This window comes from Mustela nigripes, chromosome 14, assembly GCF_022355385.1.
Source record: "Mustela nigripes isolate SB6536 chromosome 14, MUSNIG.SB6536, whole genome shotgun sequence".
Lineage (NCBI taxonomy): Eukaryota > Metazoa > Chordata > Mammalia > Carnivora > Mustelidae > Mustela > Mustela nigripes.
The window spans coordinates 96747884-96760730 of record NC_081570.1 but is presented as its reverse complement, the minus strand read 5'-3'; the positions used below and the strand labels follow the sequence as shown (position 1 = coordinate 96760730).

At 36.7% G+C, this 12847-nt stretch overlaps 1 protein-coding gene across 1 annotated transcript in view; it reads left to right on the top strand.

Moving 5' to 3' along the window:
* The window catches only part of SLC16A1 (solute carrier family 16 member 1), a 47201-nt gene that overhangs the window by 20771 nt on the left and 13583 nt on the right, over positions 1–12847 (top strand). Inside the window, exon 2 of the mRNA XM_059375772.1 lies at positions 10118–10378. Within this exon, the coding sequence (XP_059231755.1) occupies positions 10162–10378 (217 nt within the window). The 5' untranslated portion in view covers positions 10118–10161. The remainder of the gene's footprint in view (positions 1–10117; positions 10379–12847) is intronic.

Below are 12847 nucleotides of genomic sequence, written 5' to 3'. Positions count from 1 at the left end.
CTCAAATAAATCATTAAAAAAAAATGTGAGGAGGATGACAGGGAATATCTAATAAGTCAAAGAACTCTTAAAGGAAAGGAAATTATTATTTTGTTTTATAATAGAATTACTACAATTGTTTTCTTTTCAACTGGCTAAATAAAAAGAACAAAGATTTGACATCCTTATTCAAAGTTATTTTAATAAGTGAGAGGACTTAAAATGAAAGATAATCCATTATGCATCATCGCCTACCATCCTTTCCTATGTACATATGCATCAGCTTTTTTGTGTAATTAAATACGTTCAGGTTATACATCATTATTTACTAAAGCACTTTAAAATACAGCCTAGCAGAGAGATTCTGATTTAGTTGAATGCACCAAGATGAGATACAATCTGAATAAACCAAAAACGAATAGATATCAATTTATTTACTTTTGCAATCAAGTAGAGTTAGTTATTTGAAACAACAGCCATTCTCAGAGTGTTTATGGGCTCCTCAAGGACAGCAAGATTCAAGGTTGGAATCCTTAGATTACACATTGTAACTAATCACTAAGAGATGATAGTTTATTGAGTTTTGGTGTAGTATCAAGGTAAAATATCCACGGTTATCTGAAAAGACTATTAAAATACTCCCTTGTACAACTATGTATCTGCTTAAGGTTGCTTTAGACCAAAAACTTTGAGATCTGTTATATTTAAAAAAGGAATCTATTTTATATCTATGGGTAGGATAGGCTAACCATGTAAATAATAAAAAATCTGGAAAGTAATTAAAACATTGCTATTTTTAGAGATTATAAATATGAGCTAAGTGAAAGTAAGATCTACAGTTACTTTTCCTGTATTATGAAGGACAAACCCAAAATCTTTCTTTAAGATAAACAATTAGCAAAATGTTAATTTTTCTTCAAGAGTAGTGTATTTAACTCTTTGTAATGCTGGTCAGATTGGCCTTCAGTGGTAAGGGAGATACAATCAGTTGGAAGTTTGCAGAGCCAGGTTTGTATTTTTCTAGGTTTTTTATATTGAGTTTGGTCAAAACCATTCATTTCAAACTGTTGAGTATTTGGCTACCTAACAATAGTATTCTTATATTTCTCCTTTTACCAGCACTTGCTTTATTTATTTATTTGCTTACTGTTCTGTTCACAGTCTTTTTTCTTTCTTTCTCTTCTGTTTCAAGTAGGAAAGAAGGTAAAAAAAAAAGATGAGATTTCCTAAACCTTGAATCTTGGGATTTACCTTGAGGCAGGTAGTTCTATAAACCATGAAACTGGACTAGAGCTGGTTGTAAAGAGTAGTAGCTTAACCACATTAACAGCAACAGCTTCAGTAAATAAGCCTTCTGGATTTTCTATGTGAATGTTTCCATGTGAATTTGAAACCTAAAACTAGTCTACACTTAGTAACAAATTCTTTTAAGATTATTGATTTTAGATACTTTCTGCCTCTTTTAAGTTCACAAACTGGCCATTGTCATTTTAGGAAATCACAATGGCTTTGTTTTAAATGTCGATGGAGAAAGTGTAGGGAACATAATGAGTAGTACTATTTCCAAGGGCTTTTGTAACTCAACTCTTCTGGAGTGGGGTCAGAACATGGTGGGTGTGGGGCACAATTTCAGCTTTCCAGATTAGTTTACTTGCACAATTCCTGAGAGTCATGGGACTCTCAGAAGTGATCAAAAAAAAAAAAAAATCAGAAGGTGATAGAGGAGAAATTGGGTGATTCTTGCACCGTGGTCATCGCCAGGATGTTTCCCATTGTCCTTTACAAGGAAAACTGACGATGAACTTTCTCATCACCAAATCACTTTTTTTTTAATCTCTCCATCATTGTCAGGGAACTGCAAGAGAGTCATCAAATAATAGCTAAGCTAACAGGAAGGCTACTGTGCACACTGGAAGGATTAAAATCTTAAACTTTAATCCCTTTTAGCCTCTGGACTTGAGTACTTCTCAACAGGGCTCTGAATACTAATGTGGGGGAGCTTGCTTTCATAATTTTCTTGTATGAACCCTTTTGTTAGTAGCTGAGATGTGGTCTGTTAAAGGAAATAATATATTTAGGTAATGATATTACACAGTTTTTTAAACCATGTGCCATCAGAATTTTTTAAGTTAATGAGAGCCACATTGTGTTGAATCCGTATCTGTTTTTTTGAAGTGTTGTTTTCAAAATTTTGTATTCTCTTATACTTCTGGCTTCCTTCTGAATCTTTTTAAAGCTTTTCAAGTTTTAAATCTAATTTTGACACTATGGAGTAAGATATTACTAACTTGATGAGGCAAGTCTTAGTGACTAAAAATTGTAACTGCTTTAACCAACCGGGACAAATCATAGCTGGCAGCTAAGCTCAAAGTTTCATCACGTCCAGCACGTATTAGCTGTTCGAGTTAGAGCTTGATGCATTAAATAGTTCCGCCGTCTGTGTGGGTATCTCTCTATGTGTGTAAACAATCTGGGGCAGTGTTCTTTGAAAAATCTCAAGTGCTTTTCTCTTTTTTCATACTAAGATGAAGGAAAAACTCATAAAATTAATGCCTAGAGCAGTTCTGTTTAACATAATTTTAGAATCGAGACTGTTTCTTTTAGAACGAAGTAGTTACATAGCTTCCTGTATTCATTCCAATAGGAATTTTAGGAAGCTTCAACTTGTAAATAATTTAATCCCTCCTGAACCATAGGTAGGTGAAATACCCTAGGACAGATACCTTAAGTCTTTAAACTGGGTTATATTTTTAAGGGAATTATTCTTCAGATTTTCAGATTCAAAATACTCTGAACTAAAAATCATCTCTCCTGAAAATGGATGTCTGCGGTCTTTTCCTTCCTTTTTCAGTTTGTTTTCTTCAAAAGCCCTTAACCCCATTATGAAAGAAAGGTGTATCTCTCGCTTATCCTAATTCTGATTATGGTTCATTGCCCCCATACTATCAAAATCTCTTGGGCTCCCCAAACAAGAGAAAATTGCAGAATGCATTGTCCCACAGAGTGTCCCATGACAGAAATCCAAAGAGGGGTTTAGGTCAGAAATATTGGGGGAGGCAGGACTTTATTCCTTCAGGACAACAAACTCCTTTTTTTTCTGTATTCTAAGTTAGAGTTAGATGTTAAAAGTGAGATGGTTACCACGGGGATGGTGTAAATACATTTATTTCAGACTTTGACAGAAATCTGGCCAATTAGACTAGATGGTATTTTCTATAAATTGGGCTAAAATTTTAGCACCAAAGTTGTGACAGATATGTTTAAAGCACATAGAATACAACATATAATATGCCAGAAGTTCTATTCTATGTAACTATTAAGCTTAATAACAAATTATAGATGTAAAGTTAATATATAAGACAGATTTTTTTCCCTTTTTTTTGTCTACAAAATCCTGCACGTGGAAGTTACAGCAGCTTTATTCATAATTGCCACAACTCGGCAGCAACCAAGATTCCTTCAGAGAGTGAAAAGATAAACTGTGCTACATGTAGACAATGGAATATTCTTATATAGCACCAAATAGAAATATGCTATGAAGCCATGAAAAGACCTAAAGGGAACTTAAATGCATATTACTAAGTGAAAGAAGCCAGTTTGAAAAGGTTGCATACTGTATGATTCCAACTCTGTGGCATTCTGGGAAAGGCAAAGCTATAGAGATGGTAAAAAGATCAGTGGTTGCCAAGGATTAAAGAGGAGGAAGGGATGAATATTGGGAGCACAAAGGATTTTTAGAGCCATGAAACTACTTATTAAATACTGTAATGGTGGATACATATCATTATAAACTGTCCAGATGTAGATTGTATAACCTTAAGAGTCAACCTTAAGGCAAACTATGGAGTCTCGGGTAATGATATGTCATAATTAATGTACATACTGAGTAAAACAAGACTAGAGTTCCAAGGAAAATAATATTATTTTAGGATGGTGACACTGTTTTCACATAGAGAACAAGTTTGAGATCCTCAGATAGGCCAAGTGCCTGAAATCAGGATAAGCCTGCAGTTCTGGCTGTGCAAAGAGTGTTCTTTGACAATGGAGAATTATGCTTCAGGAGCTTAAGACCTATCTGCAACTCAGTGAGGTTGCGACTATCTCAGAAATGTCTCCACACACTGTTTGGACTTCTATAAAGGAAATGGATGGTATGTTCTGTTTCTCCAGGCACTTCACCTTTTCATCAGCCATGTTTGTCTGTTCCACCAATGAGCAAGAATAGGTTGAAAATTATGTTATGACACAATTTCATCCATCCTGACAAGTTAATGAAGGGGAACTTCTGATAGGAACAAATTTATAATTGTTGTGGTGGCTTCCAGTCTATATCTGATCACATCAGTCTTGGCTAGTACTTCCTCTTGGGAAGTTCCAGTACCGGGAGGATATGGAGGAGATGCCCTTGCCTAACATTCTTGAGCATCTTTTCTCAGACAGTTCTGAAGGAGCACTACCAAGTATGGCCCAAGGGATCAGTGCTGGTCTATTGTGTATTTCCAGTCCATGATGAGATAAGTACAAACATTAATGTTAGTGCTAAGCATTTAGAAACTTCTATAGCAATTTTTTTTCAATTTTGTATATGTTTGTATGTGATAGTATCAATATATACTCTTTAAAAAGACTCTGGTGTAGAGATACAGATATATACACATAAATAGTTTTACATGAATAACACTGTGTATGTCTAAGGTGTATTTTGAAAATGGTGTTCAGCATCCATTAAACATCCTCTTCTTGTGTACATTATTGTGTTGCAGAGGCTTTAAAGCTAAGCTTCATTTCTCAGGCTTCCTTGTAACTATATTCCTGAATTTGATTTAAATTCTGCCAGTCACATGTATTCATGTGACATTTGTAAGGCAGAATGAGAACAAAGGTCTTGCTGTCTACTCACTAGCTTTGAGGTTTTGAGAAGCAGGGCATATGGGATCCATCTTGAAGATGTTACCAGAGGAGGCACATATGGTTCTGGAGCTAACTGCAGAAATTAACAGCCTTTGATTTCAACTTTTTTATATTGCTGGCTTCCTAGTTGTGCCAGTAGTGATACGATTATGGAGTCCCATGGCTTTTTGGTTATAGGAGGAGGAGCCTCCTCCTGGGCCTGGATAGTGCCTTGGAAAGCTTCATGGATCCAAGGGAACAAATGTTGAGAGTCTAGGGCCTGTCAAGTATAAGAGCTCTGGTAAATCCTATTCTTTTTTGAGTTGGGATCCTAAAGAGCTGTGCCATAGGAATAAGGGTACATTGGAGGTAAAACAGTCCTCAAATGACTGCAGCCTGCAGCCTACACGTCATCTGTATGAACAAAACATATTGGTCCTTGAAATATTCTTGAAGAGATTCTAGGTTTATATAGCCCTAGGTAAATGAAAATCACTCTGGAGGGAGATACTATCCTAAACTTCAAATTTTCAGTACAGATGGAACTATACTAAGGATGGAAAACGCAGAAGAGAAAGAGAATAGATACCATGGGAAGGTTCAACCCACATCTAATTGGGGTCTCAGGGGAGAGGTAAAAGGGAAGGAGGAAGAAGGAATATTTGAAGACATAATGGCTGAGAGTTTTTCAAAATTGATGAGAATTCTGTTTTGTCAAGTTTGATTATCTTGTAATCTGTATTTCCTGATAATCTGTATTTTCTCAAAAATTTTTTAAGGTTTTCCTCTTTATCTTATTGGGTTTCCTCAAACTGTAGGTTCATATTATTAATCAAATCTGGAGTAGCCATAGCCATTAACCCCTGAAAATTGCCTCTGTCCCATTCTTTCCATTCTCTTCCCAAGTCCGTTTAGATGTATACCAGATGCTCCCATTCTCAACTCCTGTGTTTGTAAATCTTTCTCTCTCAGCTCCAGAATAAAGCTCTCCCCTGAATTCTGTTTTCTTCAAACCTATCCTTTAGATTTATGTTCTCTCTTCTCTAGCTATATTCAGTCTGCTGGTTAACCTATTATTTCGTTGAGTATACTTTTTATTTCTGGAAGTTCTGTTTCAGGTCAGCTGGTCTTTTAATACTATTTAACGTGTTGTTTTTTATTTAGTGGTCTTAATTTTTTATCTCATGCTTTTAATAATTTTAAATATTCACATGCAATGTTTGTAGTGCTTGTGTCTAATCCAGCAATATTGAATTGGCTTTACTTCACTCATGGTTAATTGATTCTTGATGTGTTTTGAAATTTTAGATTGTCGGGGCACCTGAGTGACTCAGTCAGTTGAGCATCTGACTCTTGATCCTGAGCTCTGGTCTTGATCTCTGGGTTGTGAGTTCAGGCCCTGGCCTGGGCTCCATGCTGGGCATGGAGCCTACTTTAAATGAATGAATGAATGAATGAATGAGAATTTATAGTTTGTCAGCTTATGTTTGACAGGGCTTTATCTGTGGGAACTCTTTGCTAGCAAAGTCAAGCGTAGTATATATCTAAATGAACAACAGAGGTTTCCCACAGACATTGCCCTGCCAAGCATAAGCTCACCGAGACCTGTAATTGTGAATTCTCAGAAGAGTATCTCCTCTTCCTAGTTTCCTTTTCTTTCTTTTAATCACCAGATAGCCAAGAGAATTTGCCTGCCATCACCTTTTGCTTCTGTATTATCTCCATATGCTACTGAACAGATTTTATTCTCCTTGTCACTGTCTTTGAACTATTTTTTTGATCACTTTTGTTGAGGTATTATTTTTTTAAGATTTTTATTTATTTATTTGAGAGAGTGAGAGTGAGAGAGCACATGCAGGGGGAGTGGCAGAGGGACAGGGAGAAACAGGCTTCTGCTGAGCAAGAAGCCTGAAGAATGGGGCTTGATCCCAGGACCCTGGGATCATGACCTGAGCTGAATGAAGGCAGACTCTTAACCCTCTGAGCCACCCAGATGCCCCTGAGGTATTATTTACATACACTAAATACAATTTAATGTGTAACTTCTGCCACAATCATAACAGAACATTTCCATGGGCCAGAGAAATTCTCTCAGGCCCCTTTGCAGTCAGCCTCATCTCTCCAATCCCTCATCTGTTTTCTATTACTGGAGTTTGGCCTTTTCCCTTTCTTTCTTTCTTTCTTTCTTTCAAGATTATTTATTTATTTATTTATTTGACAGAGAGATCACAAGAAGCAGAGAGCCCAATGCAGGGCTCAATCCCAGAACCCTGAGATCATGACCTGAGCCGAAGGCAGAGGCTTAACCCACTGAGCCACGCAGGCGCCCTGGAGTTTGACCTTTTCTAGAGCATGATATAAATGTAACCATACAGAATATAGTCTTAGGTCTAGTCTTTTTTCACTTAACTTAATGCTTTTATGATTCCTCCATATTTACATGCATCAATAGTTTGTTTAAGTCTGTTGTTCCAATATATGGATATACCATGATTTGTTTTTCCATTCACTGTTGAAGGACATTTGGGTTGTTTCCAGTTTGGGGCTGTTACAAATAAAGCTATTAGGGAATTCTCACATAAGTCTTTGTGAAGATGTATGTTTTCATTTACCAAGTGATATAATGGCTAAATCATATGTTTATATCTTTAACTTCTTAAGACACTTCCAAAATGTTTTTCAACCTGGCTCTACTGTTTTGCTTTACCACCAACAACAGCATTCTGTTTGCTCCATATCCTCACCAACTCTTGGTATTATCGGTCTAAATTTTAGTCATTCTAATAGATAGGTATTAGTATCTCTTGATTACAATTTGCGTTTTACAAATGGCTAACAATTTTGAGCATTTTTTCATGTACTTCTTTGTCATCTGTGTATCTTCTTTGATAAATTATCTCTCCATTTCTTTTGTCCATTTTTAATTGAGTTGTCTTTACTACTGAGTCATTAAAGATCTTTTTATGTTTTGGACCTGTCTTTTGTTGGTTACTTTTTGTATTTATTTTCTCCCAACCTGTAGCTTAAAAGCAGTTTATACACTTTTTAGTAAATGTGCTGTTGCGTGCCTTTAGAAATATTTGCTCAATTTAAATATTGAGTCTCTCAAACCATGAGAATGGATTACCTTTTGTTTTTTTAATTAGTGATATCTTGTAGTTTTCATTGTATATATCTTACACATTATATATCCCTGTTCAATAGTTTTTTGATGTTTTTCTAAATGGTATTACTTAAAATTGCAAATTCTGATACTGGTTTATATATAAAGACAGATAATACCTGTTTATTACTGTTATATCCTGAAACCTAGTTAAATTCATTTTTAGTTCAGGAACGTTTTTAAAATATTCTTTAGCATTGCCTACATAGATGATTATATTATCTGTGACTAAAGACAACTTTTTCCTTCCTAGTCTTTTTACCTTTTATTTCTTTTTCTTATCTGCATACACTAGAGGCTAGAACCTCTAGTATAATGTCGCGTAGAAGTGTTGAAACCTATACTGTTGCTTTTAGGGAAACTTCCCTTATGAGCTATTTTTTTTTCCTACCCCTGCAACATTCATTATCTTAAATCATATTTGAAGTGTTCAAATGGGTTGGAAGAAACAATGTTTAGCAGTTGACTACTATACTACTACTATATTTTAAGCTAGGATATTTATTGCTGTAATAAATCTGAGTGGTGATCATTTGAAATGGACATGCTAACATAGTATTGCAGGATGAGTTGTAAGGTAGAAGTTAGCTTCAAATAAATAAAAGGAGAGCTTCATGAGAAAACAGGCAAGACTACCATCACACACTCACTCTATCATCTTGTTCACACTTTTAACAGGAAGTTATATTTTATAGCCATGCTGTACATTAGTACTAGACGACTTCAAGAAAAAGGGAGTTTTTGATTTGAAGTACCATCTTTATTTTTTTTTTAAGATTTTTTATTTGTTTATTTGACAGACAAAGATCATAAGCAGGCAGAGAGGCAGGCAGAGAGAGAGAGAGGAGGAAGCAGGCTCCCTGCAGAACAGAGAGCCCAATGCGGGGCTCGATCCCAGGACCCTGGGATCATTACTTGAGCCGAAGGCAGAGGCTTTAACCCACTGAGCCACCCAGGCGCCCCTGAAGTACCATCTTTTGACAGCATAGTTCATTTTGTGAGTTTATATTGACTAGCTGGTGTTTAGGGTCTTTTCTTATATAATGGGGAAAAAAATACCTTGAATCAAAACAATTAGATAAAAGGAAACTTTTCTGAGAGAATTTTCTAGCCCACGGAATGATCTGTTTTGTAAATTGCTACATATCTAGTGACTCGGGTACCTACTTCCTAATATTTTGTCAGCAAATAAATAAGAGAAAGTAAAGGTAGGATTGAAGAATAAATTTTGGGAAAGGGGGAAAACTTAAAAAGACTTTTTTCAAGGCTGAAACTTGCATATGGCATGTGTTATGTGAATTTTGCAAGCGGATAAGTCAAATGACACAGTTAGTTATGGTAATTTGAGGAGTTCTACTAACTGCTGAAACAAGTAGGTTTATTTGAAATACAAAGACTGTATTGAACAGGATATATTTCAGTTATGGCTCCTTAAATGGTATGGAGCTATTTTCCTTTATGCTATTCTTGGCAATACCATATCTCTGAGACTCTTTTCCTTTCTTTATTTTTTCTTTTCTAAAGATTTTACTTATTTATTGGAGAGAGTGAGTGAGAGAGAGCACAAGAGGGGGGAGGTCAGAGAGAGAAGCAGCCTCCCAGCTGAGCAGGGAGGCTGATGCAGGATTCTGTCCTGGGACTCCGGGATCATGACCTGAGCCTAAGGCAATTACCCAACCAACTGAGCCACCCAGGTGCCCCATCTGACTCTTTTTCTTTCTTTTCTTTTTTTTTTTTTAAATTAAGATTTTATGTATTTATGTATTTTGGCAGAGAGGGAACACAAGCAGGAGTCTGTGTGAGAGGGAGAAGCAGGCTTCCTGCTGAGCAGGGAGCCCGATGCAGGGTTCCATCCGAGGACCCTGGGATCATGACCTTAACTAAAGGCAGATGCTTAACAACTAAGCCACCCAGGGACCCCTAAGACTTTTTTTCTGATAATGTCCTTAGAAGATCATTTCTATTGCTAAAGTAATATTGGGAAACAATTCCAGTTACTTGAGAGCTGGTTATAAAGGGTAGAAGTGCTTTTACTGGTGGAAGTGTTTTATTACTGACATGGTATTTTAATTTTATGTCCTTCAGATACTTGGATTTGAACTGCATTTTGGAATTCATCTACACTTAAAATGCCACCAGCAGTTGGAGGTCCAGTTGGATACACTCCCCCAGATGGAGGCTGGGGGTGGGCAGTAGTAGTTGGAGCTTTCATTTCCATCGGCTTCTCTTATGCATTTCCCAAATCCATTACTGTGTTCTTCAAAGAAATTGAAGGCATATTCAATGCCACCACAAGTGAAGTATCATGGATATCCTCAATCATGTTGGCTGTCATGTATGGTGGAGGTAAGTACCTGTGAGGACCTGTGATTTGGTTCAACTCAGTATCATTTAAAAGCTCTCAGAAAAATAATGTGCAGAGCTGATTTTTCTTAATGCTCTCTGCCAGATTCTTAAGATGTAAACACAAATAAAGATTTTTCTTTTTCTTTTTTTAAAGATTTTATTCAATTTTTTGTCAGAGAGCTCACAAGCAAGGGGAATGGCAGGCAGAGGGAGAAGAAGGCTCCCCACTGAGCAAGGAGTCTGATGCAGGACTTGATACCAGGATCGTGGGATCATGACCTGAGCTGAATGCAGATGCTTAACTGAGCTACCCGGGCATCCCACAGATAAAGATTTTTCTTAAATTGATGTTGGGAGAATTAAAGTAAATCAGGCTCACCTTAATAGCATAGTTCAAAGTCTCAGGTAAAATCTTTTCATGGTGTTAGATTTAAAGAACTGAATAAAATCTTCCCATTCTTCCTTGTGATGTTATTCATCCTAAAAGCATTTCAGCTGAACCTTAAACTTCAGTTTCATCATATTTTTCCCTTCTGTTTTCCTTGACATGTTATAAAAGAAATGTGAAGAGTAAGTTGCATAACTAAGATCACTTAAAATACTCTGTTTCCCCTTGGAACATCAAATTACAATGTAAAATGTAAAACTCAAAACCTTCCATAGTGCTTAAAATATAGTTGCTTAGTGAGATTCTAAAGCCAAGTATATTTACTGAGATTGACAGTGTCTCATGTTGCTTAGTTAGCCATACTTTCACCTCTGTTAATACTACTTTTTGGTGGCAGTTTAGTATCTCAGATTATTTTCACATGTAGCTCCTTAATAGCCAATACAAAGATTCTGTATGTTGAGTGTAAAACTTTAGAATTGGAATTCTTGGAATTCCAATAACCTGGTGGCAGAGTCAACCAATGTTTAGCAGTATGCACATATTTCATACTAGGCTAGATATTGTGAGTGATAGAGAACACTTGGTCCTGATCTCTGTCTTTGGTGAGTTTATATCCTATTGAGACAATACCATAAACTCATGAAACAAGAATAGTTAAAGTCATAATTTAACTAAATATATAATTTCATCGCATATAAAAAACAGGTAATCTGGTTGCCTTAGAGGTGAATTCAGTGACTGGGAACAGAAGTGGGAAGACTTAAGTTTTTTCACTGTATATCTTTTTATTTTATGCCTTTTGAATTTTGAAGGTATGCCTATTCTGTCAAGTATTTTTAAGAGAATATAAGTGCTGGGGCGCCTGGGTGGCTCAGTGGGTTAAGCTGCTGCCTTCTGCTTGGGTCATGATCTTAGGGTCCTGGGATTGAGCCCCGCATCGGGCTCTCTGCACAGCAGGGAGCCTGCTTCCTGCCCTCTCTGCCTGTCTCTCTGCCTACTTGTGATCCCTGTCCAATAAATAAATTTTTTAAAAAAATCCTTAGAAAAAAAGGAGAATATAAGTGCTAAATTATAGTACTTACTTTCTTTTTATAAGTTCAGAGAAGTCAAAAGGGACTTTGGATATTATCTAGCTTCTGAGAGCCAGTAGTTTTGGAGGCTTTGAACTCTCATCTGCCAAGATTTTCTAATCAGGTTTTAACTATGATGACTGGAAGAAAGTGGTACAAATATTATCCAGACATAATCCAGGTGCTCGGTATATCTTTAAGCTGACTGTAAATCAGAGGTTCACATGTACAATTTGGAGCTGCCAAAGAGCTTGAGAGCCACTTGCATTTTGCATCAGAAGTAAGTGATGTCAGTTGTACTAATGGCACGTGACAGTTTCTTCTGGGAAAACAGGTCCTTCTTTGTCCTCACCCAGAGATAACTAGCACATTTCTCTGAATTTGTGTCATAAGAGGCCTACAAACTGTATTCCTCTCTATTTTTAATGATAGCTAATTGGGGTCATCCTTCCTGAAATAACTCCTAAAGACAAATTGCGTATCGAGAGCCTGGTGGCAGAATTTTTACTAAATGGGTTATTTTGTTTTGATTGGCTCCGAGGTGGCGTATCCCCTAAGAGTTATCATCAGTTTACAACTGCCACAGTTCTTTAACTTAAAGTATTTGGCCCACACCCTCAATGCTGATGTTTTGAACTATGAGTGGTTTAGCATTTTTTTATTTTTTAGTACTTTGGTTCAGAGATATGTGCTGATCCTTGTTAGAGTGTAAGTATTTTTAGGGAGGAGATTTTAGTTCCCTACTTTTTAATTTATTTGAGTTTTTCTTAATTTTTTTTTTTAAGGGAAGTGTAAATTTGCCTGTTTTCGGTTTCACACTAATGTCCTTAACATTTCCTAGTTTAATATTACAGATGTTACAGGGGCGCCTGGGTGGCTCAGTAGGTTAAAGCCTCTGCCTTCAGCTCAGGTCATGGGCCCAGGACCTAGGATTGAGCCCCCCGCATCAGGCTCTCTGCTCAGCAGGGAGCCTGCTTCCTCCTCTCTCTCTGCCTGCCTCTCTGCCTA